This window comes from Dromaius novaehollandiae, chromosome 15, assembly GCF_036370855.1.
Source record: "Dromaius novaehollandiae isolate bDroNov1 chromosome 15, bDroNov1.hap1, whole genome shotgun sequence".
In the NCBI taxonomy this organism is placed as follows: Eukaryota; Metazoa; Chordata; class Aves; order Casuariiformes; family Dromaiidae; genus Dromaius; species Dromaius novaehollandiae.
Window position 1 is genome coordinate 19,034,570 of NC_088112.1, and position 19,996 is coordinate 19,054,565.

Genomic DNA, 19,996 nt, shown 5'->3' on the forward strand with positions numbered 1-19,996 from the left:
CTCTTCCTCCAGGCAGCGAGCCCCTGCCGCTCCCCGGGAGCTCTCGCTCAGCCGCACGGAGGGGATAAGGATGCGGCGCCGCCTCGACCGCGCCGCCGGCGGCTGCAGCACCGCGGACAGCACCCGCCCCGTCCGGAGCCGCTGAGCGGCCGTTCAGCACCGCGGACAGCGCCGGCCGCCGCCGCCGCCGCCGCCATGGGGGGCCGCGCCCGCGCAGCGCCGCTCCGCGCCCCGCGCCTCTAGAGCAGCCCCGGCCCCGACGCGCACATGTAAGCGGCTGAGCCCCGCGGGGCCCCCGGCCCTCCCCGCGCTCCCCCGACTAGCGCCGCGACCGAGCGCCGGTGCCCACTTGCGTGCCGGGAAGTTTTGCTGGGGTTGGGGGTGCCTCGCTGCGCGGTGGGGGTCGGTGCTGGCGTTGCGCTGGGCGGGCGGTGGAGCGCGCAAGCGGCTCGGCTTGGTACCCGCTGAGGGTGTTGGCAACCTGCTCGGTCCCCGTGTGCCTCGAAGGGCTCTGTGTCTGTTGCCGGCTGCATGGTTTGGACCCGCGCGGTTGTCTTCTCTAGTAGCCAGGTGAATTCTTTAAAGGGTTGTTCGTGCTGGAAACAGAGGCATGGCCAAGGCGAAGGGAGACAGGTGTAAATATGGGACACTGTTTGCAGCTTGTTTGTACTTGCTGGGTCTATTGGGTGTCAGGAGTCCTTCTCTCCATGTTTTTTTTTTTTTTTCCTTGTAATAGCTATAGAGTGATCAATGAAGAGAGGTGCAGCAAATGGGAAAATGATATACACCTAGAACTGAGATTTCCAGTTCTTTTCAGAGCATTTTCTTTCTCTTTTTAATGGAATTGTTCGTTGTCATTCAGCATTACACTGCCCCCTGCTTGCACAATTAGAAATATTCTTAGATACTGTCTTCAGTAGTAAGAATTTATGAATGAACAAGTATTCCTCTGTTGTGTTCTGGATACGGTCTAAGTCTGAGTTTCAAAGTGCTTCAACAGCAAGGATAAATTATTACTAGTTGTCAAGGCCAGGTTTAAAAAAGCATTTTCAGGACTGATTTTTTTTTTCCCACAAACGAGCCAGTACATTGGGTGGCCAAACAGGTTAATGAATGGACAATGGAGGAGAATGTAAGAATAGTCTTGTTTTCCTTGTATCTTGTACGTGTTCTGTGATAACACTTCATTTTTCAATCACATTTAGAACTTTATATAAAGGGAAAGTGGGGGGAAAGAACAGTAAGTATTTACAAAACAAAAGATAATTGATTACAAGAAACAAGGTGCTTATTTTACAGTCTCTTGTGCTATTGTCTATTGGTGAGTGACACTGTCTGGAATAGGAAAGAAAATGCTGATGCTTAGTTGACAAGGAGGAGACAAAAGAGCAGTATATGGGGTTTTGTGAAGGTTTTTTATGAAAAAAACAAATCCCACTTCCTTATTCAAACCAGTGGGCAGAGCTGCCTCCCAGTCTTCCTGTAGCGGTTTTCCCATCTTCAGCGATGACCTGAAAATTAGATGCTGATAAAGGTTTGGTGGTCTGCCCTTAATATTTTTGTGGGGTTTGGACTCAGACCTCATGCTTTATGACAACAAGACTATGAGAGTGTTACTATATATCTGTTCATCAGACTAATGACCTGAAAGACTGGGTTGTTTTTTTTTTTTTCCTGTCTGAATATTTCTCACTCTGCCACTTCTTACAAGGATATGAGAAGGTGTGGCTTTGCTGCTTGCACCTGTACCTTGTACAAGGGAAGCCTATTTTCAAAGTTTGACCTTGAAAGATCATTTTCTTTTAGCTATATGATCAGTGGGAATGGGTGTGGGGGGGGGAGGGTATTGCTTCCTACAACTGCTTTGTAGGACTGCTCTGAAAATGAATGAATATCTGGGGCATATAGCACCTTTTCCCCAATGAAAACTTCAAAAAATTCTATTAATGATTCCTGGTTATTTATGCAACTTTTCATATTGCAGAAGGACCACATCGCTAACAGCATTTAGATAGTGCTTTGCACGTCCTAAGATTAAGTAAGATGGTGCTTACTCATTTAAAAGCACAGTAAGCTTCAGAATAAGTTGCTTAATCAAAAGCTACCATCCCAAATGATATTCAGACTGCATACTCTTAAAATATTTGTCTTAAATTTCTTTTTGACTAAAGATTGATGTCTTGTCTTCAGATATTAAGATATATCCAAAGATATTGGAGAAAATGTGGGTATCAGAGAGCTCTGGTAATATATGCCTGTCCAACATTTGGAATGCTAGAGTAGCTTATTGCATACAAGATAATTAATTATGTGCAGTGTGTGTTCAGTCTGTGCTCCTGGCCTGAAGTCTGGAGTCTGCTACAAAATATGTTGCCCTTTTCTTAACTAAAAGGCACAACATCTTAACATTTTTGCCCAGAACAATTTGATTTACTATTTTAAATGAATTAATTTCTGTGTCTATTTGTGTCTGCTTGTAGAATTTCATTTCCTTATTTCTTGTTCATTTTTATTGCATATCTTGGGTGATCGCGTTTTCTGTGTGGAGGAGTTCATAGGGAAAAACAGTCGATTCGATGTATAAAAACTGTGGCAAATCCAAAGAGGCCTCGGGAAATCTTGTAGCCTTTTTATATCCTGATTCTTTTTAGAAATATCGGTGTAAGTAGAAAGAAAAATAACAAATAAAAAAGTGACAATCTGACAGTTTCTGAGGCTCTGCAGGAACCAAGGATAGTGTTTTCAAAATGGCTTTCGGAAACTTAAATTTCATTTTCAACAAGGCAGTACCAATGCCTCATCAAAGCTTAGTGTGATTTTTACTTTTCCCAATGTAGGCACAGTAAAGTTAGGAGGTTCCTTAGCCTACGTTCCCTCTGTAATAGTGGATGAAGGGGGCAGTCGAAAGGGCTCGAGGGAGCCTCCTGCCAGCCTCTCCCCACAGACTGTGACAGGAATCCCAGGAAGCCATCAGAGAACATAAGTTCCAATGCTGCATTTGTAAACGTCCTTCTCAATTTTTAGATTTTTAGGCATGTAAAGTTTGGCATCTCCTGACATTTCCAGAATTGCCACAGTACCTAATACCCATTGATTTCTGTACATATTCAGGCTTTAGATGTTTTAAGAACTCAATTAAACTCAGCCCGTCCTATAGGACTTTAAGATTCTGTTTCAAAGTTAGGTGTAATGACACTTTAGTCCTTTGAACGTTTGCTCAAAGACTAGGTAGCAGCTCTGCCCCTCCAGATGTGCTCGTACTGTTCAGGGATGTGCTGTGTGGGTCCACAGAGGCAGCAGAGGGTCTGCATGGCAGAGGCTTGAGCCTGCAGAAAGGAGTATAGCGGAGAAAGGACATTTGCTGGAGCAGGCTCAATACGAAGCAATCGGTTTCTTCCCTGTCTCTCCCTAGTCCTGCAAATCTGGCACTCAGAGCAACTAAGAGAGGGCAGCTGGGAGATTTTCCAGCTTCAGCAGTATTTTCAGGGACACCACATCAGGAACAAATCCTATGTTATGCGTTGCTCCCCTTTCAGATGTTGAGAGTCTCAGCTCCTATTACCTTCAGTAGATGACACAAGGGCCTGCTCTTAGTCACTTTAATTAGGAGCCTCAGATGCTCCTCAGGAGGACCTGTTAAGAGCTAAATCACCTTTCAAAAGTGATTACCTTTCTTCTTCACTCACCACAGGAGTCCAGCCATCCTATGGCCACCTCAGCTGTGTACAGCTGGATACACATTGCGGGGAACAGTACCTACACCCTGAATTTTTTGGTTTCCTTTTCCCAGAACATATTCTCTCCGAAGACACTGCATACGTTGGCATTCTTTCCTAGAAAAACACAATATTTAATTGCAGTGCTTGATGAGTTTGATCACTAGCTGTCTCAATAAAATATGCAAATACAAAGTCATTTCAATGCAAAGCACCTTTAAACAAAAATGGTAAGATAAATGCAATCAAGTTACAATTACATTTTTTAAGAAGACACATTACACAAGCTCAGTAAATATGATTAGTTCTAAAACTGCCTGCACATAACTGAAAAGGAGAATAGAAAAAGGTGCTGAGTACAGTCATGACATTAAAGTAGGGCTGAGTTTCTAAAATCTTCACCTGCTGCATATATTACTCTTTGCACTGCCACTTCTCTATCACGACTCAGTGCTCAGGTCAAACTTAATTATAACTTTCTTTTCAGAACAGGAGTTGATAGCTGAACATTTCTCATGAAATTATTCAAAGTTAGAAGTATAATTTTTTATTCATCTCCTACTTTCTATAAAGATGATAAAGTGCAGTGGCTGAGATATTGATCTTCCCTGCTCATGCAAAAGACTGGGGGTCATAACTTATCTGAGGTGAAGCCCTCTGAAGTAGGATGCTGTTGCCCTTACCTGCAGGCAGTGGATATCAAGTCTGTGCTGTCAAGGCATCCCTACAGAACATACAATTTGCACAATGTTTTATATTAATTATCTTTTTGGAGAGAAATTAAACTTTTCTGCTGCTTCTTTTTCTGATGCAGTTTATGTCACTAGAAACAGCGTTTGAAACCCATGTTCCCTCTAAATTGGGAAAAGTGAAGTGAAGGTCCTGGTTTTGGCATGTTATTATATATACAACAGATGGGTGTGAATTAGCTCTGGGCCAAACTCTAACCTCTTTTCTCAAGCAGAGCTCTTAGAACTTATCCAGTGGTAAAATTTTATATAGCTCCATCATTTTATATAGTTATATATTACTCTGGGTGTGTTGAGGCAAGTAGGTTATGAGCAAAAGATTATCCATCCCACCTATCTGGGTTCTCATTTGTAGGTGGTAATAGGTCAGGAGACAAAAGCTTTCTAAAAAACAAAATACCACAAACTTCACTTAGACACCAGGCATTCTTCAGCAAAATATCTAATAGATTCCTCTCTGCTGGAAATGCTCCATATTTCTGAGCTGCTTCCGGTACTAACCATTAAATACAACAGCAAATATAAGCTCATCAAATATCTTATCATACAACATTTCTAGAACATAAAAATGGTTTATTTTTGAACTTCAAAAAAGCCAAGTGGAATTCCTTCTGATTAAAACAGCAATTTCAATTAACTGCCATGCAATATTTAGCCACGTGTACCTGCTACTCTCAGGTGTCATCACTGAGCAATCATTGGAGCTAGATCAGTTTCCACTTGATCCCAGCAACAGTTGCTCTGAGCCATCACCACTTCTTCCTTTTGAGGTGCTTACCATTTTTAGAGGTTTGATTTAACATCCAAGAAATCTCAAGACTTTAAGGTGCTTTCTGGTACCATAAGTCCCCACTGAACAAAGCCATGGTTCAGAAGAAAAGTGTTTATCTGTATGTTTTGTTCTTGCTTGAATTCAGTAAGACTTCAGGACAGGTTTAAAACCTAAATGATGTCCTGAATAGCTAAAGACATGAGCCCTAGTTTAGATAAAGGCATTTGCATATGGTTAAATATTTAATTTTAAGCATGTGTTAGTCCTGTTGACCTCACTGGCACTGCTTGTGAGATGAAAGTTAACTGCTGGGGGCGATGTGTGAGTGCGTGTGTAAAATGCGGGCTCTACTGAAATAAATGGGATTTCTGCGGCTGATTTCAAAGGGTCCCAATTTTACCCCAGGCATTCTGCTGCTTTAGAGACCTCAGTCTCCATCTTAGTGTTAGATATGTTAATGATCCAGTTTTTGTAGCTGTTATTGTTTTCTCTTGTAGAAAACTTCAAGCAACCTTAGGAATGAATTTACTTAATGTAACTCCTTCATCATCCTTCCATCTCTAATCTCTGCCTACTTCCTGAATTTTCCTCCTGACTGGAATGGATCAGTTTTAAGAGTCATGTAGCACTTTATCTCTGAGCAGAGTATGTTATAATACACTCAGTTTCTTCCACTTTTTATTAAGTTGCTCTACTGATGCATTAGAGCTTGGTGGGAGAGGTTCTTTCTTCATTATGAACCTAGTGGGAAAGGTTCTTATTTCATTATGAACTTTACTTTCAACTTTGTATGGTCACAAAATTGCTTTCTTAATACTTGTTTACATTTTAATGCAGCTGCTAAAAAGTTGCTGTAAAAATTGTATTAAAAAAAAACCCTCTCTTCACAACTAGTTTCTGCTCTAGACCAGTGAAAAAGGGAAGAATTAAAGAGATAGATACATACATATGTACATATTAATTCCATACAGAGAGTTACCTTGAGAATTTCTGTGTCCTAAAACTCTGAGTATTTTATTCTTTCTGGGACAGTTTTTCTGCCTTTTCGCTGCTTCCCTTACTCTCTTCTCCTCCTAAAGAGCATATTCTTGAAGGCATTGTATCTTCTCCGTATTGTGTCCTGGCACCTTTACCTCTTGTTATTCAGGGCAACACTTTCAAACTCCCACAGTGTTTTTGCAGAGCAACACATGAACTTTTCATTGACTGAAGGTCAAAACTGACTTGGAGAACAGATGGAGTGTCGAAGGATGAACCTTTGCCACCCACTGAGCATTATCACCTGCTTATTTATTACATGTGCCCACTGCAGTTTAGAGGCTCCTGAAGTTTTTACCCAAGTGATTTAGAACTTGCCACTGGACTTAGTACAAGTGCCTTGTGAAAATGGAGAGTTGTTTTTACCTTTTTACTCATTGTATTCTTTGGGCTTTTTACTCAGTGTGTTCTTTGGGCTTGGAAGGTGATTTACTCCCAGTGCTTAGGGTCTAACACAGGAGGACTATGATTTTGTTGAGATGCTACTGCAATAAAATAAAATTAAAAAAAAAGAGCAAGAATGAACAGACAGTAAATGAAAAGTGTGAATCTTTCAAAAACACTGAGAGATTTAGGATTTCAGTTAATTTCATACAACTGGGTGTCTAATTCCTCTGTGAGCTCAGTTGCATATAGCATAGGTTTCTTTGGGCGTTCCACAGAAGATGGGATAGGAAGAATAATTTGTCTCCACCAACTCCAGGTAAAGGCATTTCACTCTCACAATCAGTGGGGAAACTAAATGAATTTCTCATCCATTCATAACTTTGCCTTCTGTTTGTGGTCAGATACATGTCATCTTGTCTTCCTGCAGTAGCTCTCCAAAAGCTGCTAGCTTGAGAGTGGCATGAGCCCCAATCAGGAGTTATACCAGTGTTTATATACATATATATATATATATATAGTGTGTATATATATAGTATACCAGAGTAGTCCCTGGATTTGAGTACTTATCTTTAGAATAGCTGCCAAATGTATTTCAGTGAGAAAATTATACAGTCTCTAATTAAACTGTTCTGGATCAGGAAACAGGAAAATGGTATTACGTAGCATGAGAACAAGATGTGAATGTACTTTTGTCTTTGTAGCAGCTGAAACTTAGCAGAATGTGCAATACATTTATCCCTGTCATATTTAATGTCAGAATCTCTCCTGCCTTGCACAGATGAGTACCACCTAAGGTATGTTTAAGGCCATAATTCAATACCATGGAATTTAATTGCCTGAATGATACCATTAAACCTATGTGCTTAAAGTTAGATGTGTGCTTTTTAATGTTATGGAACATAGTTTATGGGCCTGATCTGAAGTCTATTGAAATGGAGAGTCCACCAACTTTCTTTAGCTTGCCTCATATCCTCAAGGATAAAACCCAAGAATAGTAATTTGGAGACACATTATGTTGTGGACACCATTCCTAGATACTACATAATGGGATTCCAAGAAATGAAAATGGAAAACAATGTGTTTATGCAAATTTTTTCTGCCTGCTTCCAAGTTAAGAGTCTTCTGGAGTATCCCTGTCAAAATCCACAAGGGTTTAAACGTCAGAAGAGAGCTTGGCTGCAGTTCAGCAAAACTCTCTTTTATTCCGCATGTATCCTAAGTGATTTTTAAAATGTGGTTCAGATCATATAAAGCTGGAAAGATTAGATCCTAACGAGACGTTACTTCAGGTTATGTGAGATTGTGAATTTTGAAGAGTATAACCAACCATACTTTCTGGTTTTCTGCAGGTTGAGAAACAGCAATTATAAAAACATGCATCGAAGGCACACAACCCTTCGTGAGAAGGGCCGGAGGCAGGCCATCCGGGGCCCAGCCTACATGTTCAATGAGAAAGGCACTAGCCTGACTGCAGAAGAGGAACGCTTTCTGGATTCTGCAGAATATGGCAACATTCCTGTTGTGCGAAAAATGCTGGAGGAATCCAAAACCTTGAACTTCAATTGTGTTGATTACATGGGACAAAACGCCCTACAGTTGGCAGTAGGGAACGAGCATTTGGAAGTGACGGAACTCCTCCTTAAAAAGGAGAATCTAGCTCGAGTTGGGGATGCACTTTTGTTAGCCATCAGTAAAGGATATGTGCGCATTGTGGAAGCAATATTGAACCATCCAGCCTTTGCACAAGGACAGCGTCTCACACTTAGCCCCCTTGAGCAGGAACTGAGAGATGATGATTTTTACGCCTACGATGAAGATGGAACTCGGTTCTCCCATGACATTACCCCTATCATACTTGCTGCCCATTGCCAGGAGTATGAAATTGTCCACATCTTACTTCTAAAAGGCGCGCGGATTGAAAGGCCGCATGACTATTTTTGCAAGTGCAACGAATGTATCGAGAAACAGAGGAAAGATTCCTTTAGTCACTCTCGATCGAGAATGAACGCCTACAAAGGATTAGCCAGTGCTGCTTATTTGTCTCTTTCCAGTGAAGATCCTGTCCTTACTGCTTTAGAGCTAAGCAATGAATTGGCCAGACTAGCCAACATTGAAACTGAATTTAAGGTAATTCACCACCATGCCTTTTTCCTGGGGCTGAATGTGTTCAGGGTACTCTATATTCCACATGTGTAACCAAGTCTTGATACACAGTTTTGGGGGAGGGAGGAAATGGAAGCTACAGAAACAATCTCAGAAATTCAAAGTGAGAAATCAGATACCAATACAGCCAGGTGAGGGGAGGATTTGATCTGTATTTTGACCTTATGAAGTCTTTTATTGCAAGTGAAAAGGTATGCTTGGGAATAAATTATTCCCACTACAATACTTGGTGAGGAAGAGGGCAAAACAAAAATGAAGATTTTCCTATTTCTTTAAAAGGTAGTTTGTAAGAGTTTAACAAATATTATTTCCTTCTGTGAGGCATGAAAATCGAGCACTTTCATTGCTGTTTTTAAGAATATAGAAGGAAATAGATCAGACTTTCCTCCACCATTTTGTATGTAAAAGAGAGATTTATTAAGTGTGTGTTGCCAGAGAAATGTCATGCTATCCTCCAAATCCATAGCCATTTTGAGCAACTGGTGAGTAGCAAAGTAAGATATTAACAAAGCTGCATGTTAATGCCTTTGATTTTCATGCCTTGCATTTTCAGAATAGTCTCTTTCAATTCTTACTGCTCCAATTGCAAATACATGCATATTACGAACACAAAATGTGTTAGCCCTATGGAGGGAGGAGCATAAAAGTTCTGAAGAATGTTACAGGCAAAAATTATCACTCAGCATTTCAAATGTGTTAACTGCGCATAGAGCCAGGTCACTGTACCTCCTCCAGTTAATAAATATTTGAGACTGAGTATCACATATTACAGCACAGCCATCCTTCCTCAGAATTTTTATGTTGCTCACTGTGATTGCTTAGAATGTGTATTTTTGCAGCAGGAATAAAAACTAGATTATTTTGCCCCAAAAGCAAAGACTCTTATTTCTTATAAGAAAGGTAAGTCTCTTTTGTCTAGCAATCTGTTTCAGAGGCAAAGGTGTAGAGAGAGGTTGGCTTATTGGTTTAGGAATCCAGTAATTTAGTCCAGTTATAATTACAAAAGGTATAAATTACGTACTTCTGGTGCTCTGCAAAATAATTTGACTATGGTACAATGTATCTTAATGGCTGATTACTGCTTCTCTATATGACGGATTTCATGAAAAAGGGGGAGAAAAATTATCAGGATATTGTTTCGATATTTATAGTCCTGCCAAGCATAACAGTGGAACTTGCAGAACTCTCTCTTACAAGTTATTCAAGATTTGCATTATCATAATAAGTTTCTAAATGTCCAATGTCATTTGCATTATTTCTCTAAGTCATTTACATGGCATAAATAGCATTGTCTCCCTTTCTAAAATAAATTAGTCATGAAAAAGCTCATTTTCAGCAGCTCAGTCATCAACCTAAGACCATTTTCTGGCTTATGACTATTGTGCAGCTACAATCACGATTGATGACACTGGGGTAATAAAATCCATGTTCTGAGTAAACTGGGGTAGGATGCCTGCCAGGAATCCATTATTTTTGATTTAGAGAACTATTCAAGTGTTCTAGCATTCTTTTCAGAATTTACAACTATACCCTCTCTAATCTAAAAGTGACAAGAAACACATTCTGAAGCTATTTCCATTGAAACTAAGTAGAAACTCTATAACAGACAGAAGAAAAAAAAGAAGCAAGCCACTGATCTCTTTTAGGAATTAGATTAGGGCAAAATCTTGCAAATTTTTTTACCCGTGTGAATAAGAATTGGAAGGATCCAACATGATGAAAATTTAAAAGGGATTTTTCATTGCCTGTCATTCGGTCCTGGCTTTGGGACTGTCCCTAGTGAAGCAGCCTAATTGAGTTCAGTGAGACTGGCTGCTTGAGCGAGGGTTACTCCAGCGTGAAAGCACTCACATCCACCGTTAACAACATTAATATCTCATTAATGTTCCAGTTTCTTTGCAGTAGGAAAATATACCCTAGGTGGAGCATCAGCAGCTCCAGTGTTACATGCTTGTCAGCTCTGATAAGTGTCTTGCTGCATAAATGTAAATATATTTCTACCAGAATCCCTCCTTTTGTTCATTAAGCTGCCAGCGTGGTCTAGACCAGCACTGGCAGGTACATGAATCCTCCAGAAGCAAACAAGGGATCGAATGTTGAACAGTCTTGTGAGGTTTACCCTGCAGCTCCCCAGCATTAACAAATGGTTGCAAGTAAATCAATAGAGGGAAATTACCAGGAATCCTCTGCCAATTTATTGGTTTTTTTTCAGGAAAGTCTTCCTATTCCATCGCTTTATTGAAGATCCTCTGCAACACGCATCTACCTGTGCTAGTGAAGTAGCTCAGAAGTCAAACCCCTACCAATAGTTCACTTCAAATTTGTCACATTCTTTCAATATATTGTTTCCAGAAATAATAAACAACTGAAGTACTATAATATATTCTCACTGTAGAGAAAATGAGAATATGTATTTATTGAAAGATGTTTATTCTTATTAACATAATCAATGTGACAGAATAGAGTAAGAGTACAGTAGAATTTTTTTCACTGAATATGACAATTCATGATTTTTATGGCTAGAAAAAAAGAATGCAATTACTGAAAATGTATTTAAGAAGCCTGCAAATATGAAAAATTAATGAAATCAGACAAGCTCTGGAGGATATTTTGTGTCTTAAAATAATACTTTCCTCAACTTTTACTTTCAGTTGCTGAAGTTCTGTAATTACCATCAGTGCTCAACAGATTTAAAAAATTATCACTTATGATTATTTGAGAATAGTTATTTCTATGCAAGCTTAGCAATACCATTTGCAGGAGGTATAAAGAGTCCTTGAAACTGAAGGACATGAGTAAGATTTTAATAACGTAGGTGGACAAATAGTAATTAAGGTGGTTAGATAACCTACCTCTGAAGAAACTCCTAGCATGAGCTAATTAAAATATAAATGCGGTGTCTCTCACCTGCTGCTTGCTGCTCTAACTCTCATATGCAATAGCATCATTCAGCACACCAGACTAGCCGAGGGGCCAGGAAATGCACTACGTTTTTGGAGAACATTAATTTTATTTTTAGCGTTAAGGCTTTCTGTACAGATATGAAATAAAGCAGCCATGTAAACCCCACTAAAGGGTAAAAGTTGAATCAGTTATGGTTGGCCACAATTTGAGAGAGACTCCAATGAAGATCACTGAGTGACAACCATTTTATCAGTTCTTTTTTACAGAGGTAGAAGCTGAATAAGTTGTTCTCACCCTAAATCGCTAGATTTCAAGATTTACCCTACAGTCTTTATTCAATTCCTTTCCAAAAGTGTCACACATCACAAAGTAACGTGGGAGTAAAATTAAGGAAAAAATGGGAGTCTAGACATACTCTAAATCTCGCTGCTGGCCCTCTGGAGCCTTTCCGTCAATCGATCAATAGGGCCTTTAAGAGCATAAGTAGGCATCCTGGCTGTCGCTCTGAAGTGGATGTACTGCCCTATTGAACTCCCTTTCTGATGTGCTGATTTTGGCTCAAAAGCAAGATTGAGATAGTCCACTACTGTGTGGCTTTCCACACGCTGAAAAGAATAATAAGAGTGGAGGCTTGGAGCTGGAAGAAAGATGGAAGCTGTCAGAGCCAATCAATACTGATAGTTTTACCGGAGCAGATACTCCACTGGGGTGAAGCAGTGCTTTTCCACTGAAGGCTGGAGGAGTCCACAGCAGACGAGCATCTGTTCCACTGTTTAGAATAAATGCATGGTTTGGATCAATGTTACTCAGCTGTTATTGCAAGCAAATGTCAGCTTTTGTAAGGCTTATTGATGACAAAAAAAAGAAAACTATTAAATAATATTATGTTGGTATAGAAATAATTTCTGCTTTTTTCCTTAAATCTTTCAGTGCCAAAGTCTTTCAAAAAAGATATCTTTTCAATGTGAGAGAACTTTGAAAGACATAGAGCTCTGATTCATGGATCTAAAATTAAAAAATTCAACCCCTTTCCCCCTCCCCCAAAATAAGGCATGAAAAATATTGAACTGGCCATTTCTACTGAAAATTTTCAGTGTCTCTGGCATTGTGATTCCATTAAGCAACTTAGCAATTAGCCTAGAAACAGGGTTGGGGTAGGAACTCCCCTCCCACCTCCCCCCCCACCAAGATGGGGATTCTTGAAATTTCAGGAAAGAGGGAAGCAATGTCCAAGTCACTGTGGCTGCTTGCAGACCTTTGTGCAATGAGGCCCCTCATCAGTGGAAAACAGCCCAAGCCAAAAACCAGCCTTAACAAGCTGCTCTGCCATTCCTACATATCTCATTTGAAAACTCAGAATTAAGAACTAGGTCATGACTTTCTCCTTTTCTGAATTTTTCGTTGTGGGTAAAAAAAAAAAAAAAAACAGCAACATTCACTGGGGCCTGGGCAATGCAGATCAGGAGCCTAATTTAGTCCTGCCCTTTTGGGGAGAGACAGAGGGTGGCCTTTCTCCCTTTGTAGATGAGAGGGATCCAAGCTCTACTAGGCTACAGTTAGTTGCCATCTCCCCCAAAACAGCCACATATTTTAATCCCTGGTCTAATGGCTCTTTCCCACCCTTTATGGAAAAATAAAAAGAGCATTAACTTTGTCCTGTATTTCTGTTTTAATTTTACTTCTGCCATTTTAATTGAAATAAACCCATCAGTTTCCCACCCAATCTGGCTTACAATCTGCAGAAGCGTGGCATGTAATGAAATTCAACCTTAGAATTTAGGCAAATTATAGTTTAATACCTCCCAATCAGTGTGTATATATCTCACATTGTGTTAAGATATTATACGGCTTCTAAGTAGGTCTGAGTGTTAAACACAGCTGACTATAAAGGGAGATGTTAAGCATCTGAAGCTACAAGGGCATGCTGAGCATTTACTTCAATTGAAAAATCTATGTACATTTCCATTTTTTTCAAAACTAGCAGACATTGTACCTGAGTCGTAAAACAAATAATCCTTCACTCATCGACCAGTTGTATCCCGCTGCTTTTACTCATGCAGGTAAACCTGAACTCACTTCCAGTATCAATAACATAGGTAGGACTTGTCCAAAAGAACAAGCTACTGCCCAAGAATCCAGCTGGTGAGAGCTGCTCTCTGATTTGGAACAGACTTTGGCCCAGAGAAATCAATCTCCCTCGTTTCACCTTGGTGCGAAGATGTATGCAGATGTCTGCATAGGTGCCAGCTGTTCGCAGCCAGGTGACTCATTTCAAAGACTGGAATATTAAAAGCAAAGTCAACAGAATCATTTTCATATGTCCATTTTTCCCCTTAGGATATTACTTTTCTAGCAGACAGGCTGCAGAAAATGCCCTTGCAACTGTCTCTTACATGAGACCTAATATTACTACGCACGTTTTGAAAACAGTGAATGAAATAGAATAGTAGCTCTGTTTACTCTTTCCTAAAGCTGTGTCTGTGTGTGCTCCTGTTTCTGGTGCAATCCCACTCTACACACAGGTTGGTTTTACAGCTTCTCACACTCCCAAAATAGCAACCTGACTACATGCTTCGAGATCAGCGAACATCCTTGTGACGAAGACAATCAGCCAATTCATTCCATTTAGCAATCTGGGCAAATTAAATTACAGAATTGCAAAGGAGGCTATGAAAAGATCTCACCAATCATAAGTGGTAAATAAGATCTCAGCTCATGTTGATTAAAACGTTACTGAAGGCCTGATCAAAACCACCACCTGGAAGACATATGGTGTGTGGTCTTTGTTTATCTATCCTACCAGCATTGTCGGTTCCCTTACTGCAGCATAACATGTTTTGTTTCTAAATGAAACGCCTCTTGCTGTCACTCTACTTTTAACTGTTGCCCTTTCTTTAAAAAATGTTGGGATGTGTCTTGATGAAATGATCCAAAAGCTCGGCCTCGCTGTGAACCTGCTCTGCTGGGCACCTGAGCAGGCGTTTCCAGAGTCAGCTGATAGACCACAACTGGCTGCTGGGCTGTGGGGACTGGTGGCTTGTGTGGCACCAAGTCAAGTGTGTAGTTGCCTAGAGAGATGCCTACAAGGAACTACTTGTCCTCTCAGTGGGGCTGCAGTAATGTAAGACAGCTGAGGCTCAAATCCCTAAATTCTGCTACCAAAAGACTGGCAAAACAGCCCAGGAGACATGATGATCTGTAGCAGTTAGTGATGATTTGGCATTCCTGCAATGTAACTCTTGTTCCAGTAAGCCATCCCCACTGTTTTCCTACCCAAATGCAAATTGCTAACTTCATAGCATATGCTTGATGTAAACTTAATAGAAATGACCTTGTAAAGTTTCTCAGTATTTCTGACCTTATCTCTGCAAATGAGGAATTGGGGCCAGATTCTGCACTTTGAAGATGCCACTGTACTGCTGCTGCAAAGTAATAAGAATTTGAATGGTTGGTTATATCTTGCTGAGGAATCGCAACTTCACAGTGTTGCATAACGGCTCCCAGCCTCGTAATTTCTCAAGACATCTGCAAATCATGGACAATGGTGAGGATAAATACATTACAGACTGTAAACTGCCTTGTTTCTCCAGTAAGGAGATCCATGTTGATTGCTAAAATAAATTGGTACCATTTGATTTAATAGAATAAGTCTAACTCATCAAATAGAAAATAAATAGATTATTTTTTAATTTTTAAACTTGTGGGAAAATAATTGTGGTTGTAATAAACATAGAGAATATAAAAATAATGTAAAGTCTTAAGAAAACTTGAAAAGAGCTAACTGCAAAAGTAAGACTCTGTGATCCTGGCTGAGAAGCATTTTGAGATGAAAAGTACATGCTACATGGAGTTAAAAATCATAATTAAGCTATTGCTTTTTGAAATGAATGAATGATTAAGGAAAGAGAAATGAGCACAAAATATCAGGAAAAAAAACAGTAGGAAGGGAAATATTTTGGGAGAATAGAGGATAACGATGAGCTTGGAAAGACAGAAAATTTCTTGAAAAACATCAGGATGGAAAATAGTAACACTACAATCTAAAAATCGGAAGGTAGAACATGTGCTTCCTATCAGAACCGAACAAACTCTTGTATTTGTTTGCTCTCTGTATGTATTGACTATGTGATTGGAGGCAGCTCCTGAGACTCTTTTCCCCATGAAGAAAGACACTGTTGTGGGAACCTCCCTCATTAACCTCATGTAAATCGATCACTTAATTTTTCTCTTCTGGACTGCTCTTCCTTGAATGACTCTCTTATCCCTCCACAGTCTCTTGCCTTAAACTACTCTCCGGCAGGAATCTTGCTTTTGATATGTTTGGGAACAGCTTTTAGAAGTCATATTTATTACCTAAATAAGATGCTCTTTGGAGTTCTGTTGGTTTGTTCATCTGGTCTTACTTTAGTTTTTCATTTAATTTTCCAGCATTTCTGTTCTTTTTTATTTTTCTCATCCAGACAGGACTGGCACTTTTAAAAAGGTGTCTTTTTACTTGCACTGTTTAACTTTGCTGGGCTTGGGCAAAAGAAGAGTTTCTTCTTCTAAAGTCTTTTACGATTAGTGGAGTATATTCGCTCCTTTTTTGCTGCTGTTCTTATTTTCTCTTCCACAAGTATCTTCAGTCTTACATTCCACCTGCTTTGAAAATTAAGCATCACCATTATAAATTATTTGGCATATATGAACGGCTACTGTTACCAAGTGATCATCCAGGTCCCGTGCACAGCTGTAAAGCAAATATAAAAATGCCTAAAAATGTAGCCTTTGAATCAATCATACATGATTTATGCTCTGTTCCCTTCCCTTCACCCACTAAGCTTCTGACTTCACAGTTACCTGCATCACTGGATGATCTCCAAAAATAATCATTCAAATCTGGAAAACAGTAGGACTTGGTGGTACTTGTCATGCCATCCATGTATCGTTCAACATAATACATGAAGTATTTTACAAACTATTTGGCAGTATTTTTCATCCAGTCATTGCTGATGAATGGTGCATATTAAGTTGATAAATACATCCAGTCCCTTGTTAGGTATAGTGTATATATGTCTTTTGCTCCAAAAGCCATTCATTGCCTTTGTTTTAAAGTCAGTATTTGTATATTTGGACCCCATGCGAAAAAATTAAGCACTTCATATTCACTTTTCAAACACATGTTAATCATTTTAGGCCATGTCAGATACGCTGTAACATTTTTATTGTGCAAATTATGTGACAGAGTAATTAACAGTTTTGTCCGGTATTTTGTAGTTTGATGGAGTTAAAGGATAGGGTACATGTAAACTGATCTTGCCGTAACAGTTGAGGCTGATGTAGCCCTTGTATCTCCCCTTACTCCCAGGTCATTAAAACCACCGTTTCCGGGTGCACCCCTTTCCTCTACTACCTCTTGTAGCTCTTATTGCTAAATTTCCATTTCAGAGAGCAGATTATTCAGCTCCATCCCAAATTAATGCCTGATAACACTAGGCTTTGATGTAGCTGGGCCAGAAACATCCTTTTCAGACCCATTTTGTGCTGCAGTCTACAGCCCAATTAGTTTGTTCTCTGCTCCTTCTCTTGGCTTTACACTGCATCAGCATCTTCAGCTTTTCTAGCAGAAATCGGTGATGCCTTTGAGATCATCTGGATACCCAATGTCAAAAGCATGCCTCACTTAATCTGTTACCCAAACAACCGGGATCCCTGAGAAAGAACAAAAATGCATACATTACTGGATGCGTTTGCGCTCTGGAGTCCAGGCAGAAGTGTTCTACACTGCAGTCTGTGGAAATGATGAAAACTGGTAATTCTAAATGTACACTATAATCTACAGTCTTTTTTCCAGTTACTTTTTTTGGATCTGAGTGTTTTCTGTTGGTCTTCAGTGAGAACGTTGTTTTTTGACACCCCCTCTTCCCCCAGCCCCCGGGGTCAGGGGTGTGGTTTGGTATTTTTTAGCCTTGGCAAAGAACTGGTTGTCCTTTTTTCTTTTCTTTTCCCTCTCACCTAAAAGCTAATTTTCTCCACTGCCTTGAAAACACATGTATTTAAAAGGTACAGTTCTTTTTTTGCAATTTTCACTTGTGCAAAGCAAATGCATTAGCAGGTGGACCAATTACGCAACTTAAAATGCAGGTCCAGTACAGGTACATAATTCAAGTCCCAGTAAAGCAGGAAAGTACATTTCCCATTATTAAAATTTTACCATATTTTTGGAGCTATTTAGATGTCGAAATAAGAGAAAAAATTAAAAATTATCATGGAAATAGCCTGGGAGAAGGAGAATATTTTTAACACTTGTAGTGAAATCTGTGTTCAGCTCACTAAGTGGGACACCACACATGAAGAACTCATTCTCCATGCTCTTTTTTTCAGAGACAAATGCACTACTAATAGATGTTAAATTGTGTTTGCCTTGATAGCTAAATTAATTAATTGCAGACATATTTTGCATGGTGTGCAGCAGAGACTGCGGCAAATGGATGCAGAGAATCCTCCTGACCTTAAAAAACAAACTTGTAACTCTTCTATTGCTCTCTTTAAATATTCATAAATTAAAAAATTCCTTTATATTTTGAAGGCTGTTACTGTAAGTGCTCTTTCTATGCCTGTTCTGTGATTAAATTATTTTGTGCCTGGCACCTTGCTCAAGTAAAATGGTTTTAAAATGTTGCGTGTGAAGAAATTCTCCAAAGATTTTCAGAGTGGCTTAAAACTGATGCCAAAGCCATGATGTCCAGTGCAGTCTTGAAAAATATATCTGTGTATGTGAATGTATGTTAGCATCTGTCTGTGTCTACTCACAGTGAGGCAGAATGATAGATGCTGTGGTCGATAGTTAAGGGTATAATTTGGCCATCTAAATCCCACATCTACACCTGGAAAAAATAAGACTGTAATTAGTGAAAGTTGCAACAATAATAGTAACCACTGAGCAGTCGTGTAAAATTGAATCTTGGCCACCACCTACAAGCTCATTTAACCTACTCTTTGGATGACTGGGTGACACTGTTAAACTCTCGTGGCAAACTTTAGTTAAAAAAGAAAGAAAAAAGCCCTGAAGTTGAGAAAATACTTTCTGCAGGAAAACATTCTCCTCCCTTTCCCAGAGGAATAAGCCCATGTCTTTGTTTTGAAAAAGAGTGGAGGGGATAAAAGATTCTTTCAGCATGTCAAGTCAGACACAATGTTTCAATATCAAAAAGTGGAATCTTTTCATTGATGACTAAATGGTTTTGTCCCCTCACAAGCTATTTGGAAGAAAATTTTGCACTTGGAGATGGCAAGCCAGAAAGAACTTGAAAACATCTTTGCTTCCCCTGATGCTACGGCAGGTGGACCTTCTGGCAATGGCAGTTTGCACACCATCAGTGCAATGTTTATTACCTTTTACAGCTCTTTGGGAAGCAATTTCTAGTTCTACTCGTTTAAGAATGGGCTGCATTGCAATTGTGTTTCCACTTTGATTGCACATAAAAGCCCTGGTAGTAGATCGGGATGCCACCTTTGGTAAGCAACAGACATGACCATAAAAATCCATAAGCTTTAATGGGAGGCAACAGGTGAATCTAGCGAACTGTGTGCAAAGAAGCAGCAGTGGAAACCATTAATGTAACAAGAAAGTGGTCTTAGCACAGCTCGCTCACCATTGTCAAGCATTTTAGAAGCATTTTCATGCAGAAAAGTTTTAAGGAGAACAATGTGACCTTTTAGCCAGCTATAGAAATAAGCGTGAAATTTGTAGCAAGTTGGTTAGGAATTGAGCTTAATTCAGCTGCTTTAAGGTCATTTTTCTCCTGCAATTTCACTGTCTTTTTATAAATTAATGCAGCTCCTCCTCTATCAAAAGGACGTGTCTTTCAAGTTGCAGAATTGCTATTATTTGACACACTTTTAAGGACCTACAGAGCCGGAGTTGATAAGGGTGGTGAGCAGAGTATCTCCCATACATACAGGTAATCACAGTGGGGAACGCTGCATAGCAACAGAGGGAAAAAACAGCAATTTTAATAGATATTTCTTCCCTGCCGGGAAAGTCTGGCATTTAATTTCAGAATCTGAAGGTTCAATATTTCAGCAAATGGCTCTGCCTTCACAAGAGCAGCTGCGTTGCACCAATACACTGCATAAATGGCTAGTGATTTTTTTTTCCACTCTTGTGGCCTGATGTAGCGATTTCACAAAGTCCAAACAGATTTTAAACACTGACTGTGATTGAGGAATTTAAAAACTAATTTAGGTTGTGTGGGGTGATTTTTATAAATTATTCTGAACTGTCA

At 39.7% G+C, this 19,996-nt stretch overlaps 1 protein-coding gene across 1 annotated transcript in view; it reads left to right on the forward strand.

Annotated features, from left to right (window-relative positions):
- Positions 1 to 8,018: 8,018 nt before the first annotated feature.
- The window catches only part of TRPC7 (transient receptor potential cation channel subfamily C member 7), a 77,249-nt gene continuing 65,271 nt past the window's right edge, over positions 8,019 to 19,996 (forward strand). The window contains exon 1 of the mRNA XM_026101928.2: positions 8,019 to 8,789. Coding sequence (XP_025957713.1) covers positions 8,037 to 8,789 — 753 coding nt within the window. The 5' untranslated portion in view covers positions 8,019 to 8,036. The remainder of the gene's footprint in view (positions 8,790 to 19,996) is intronic.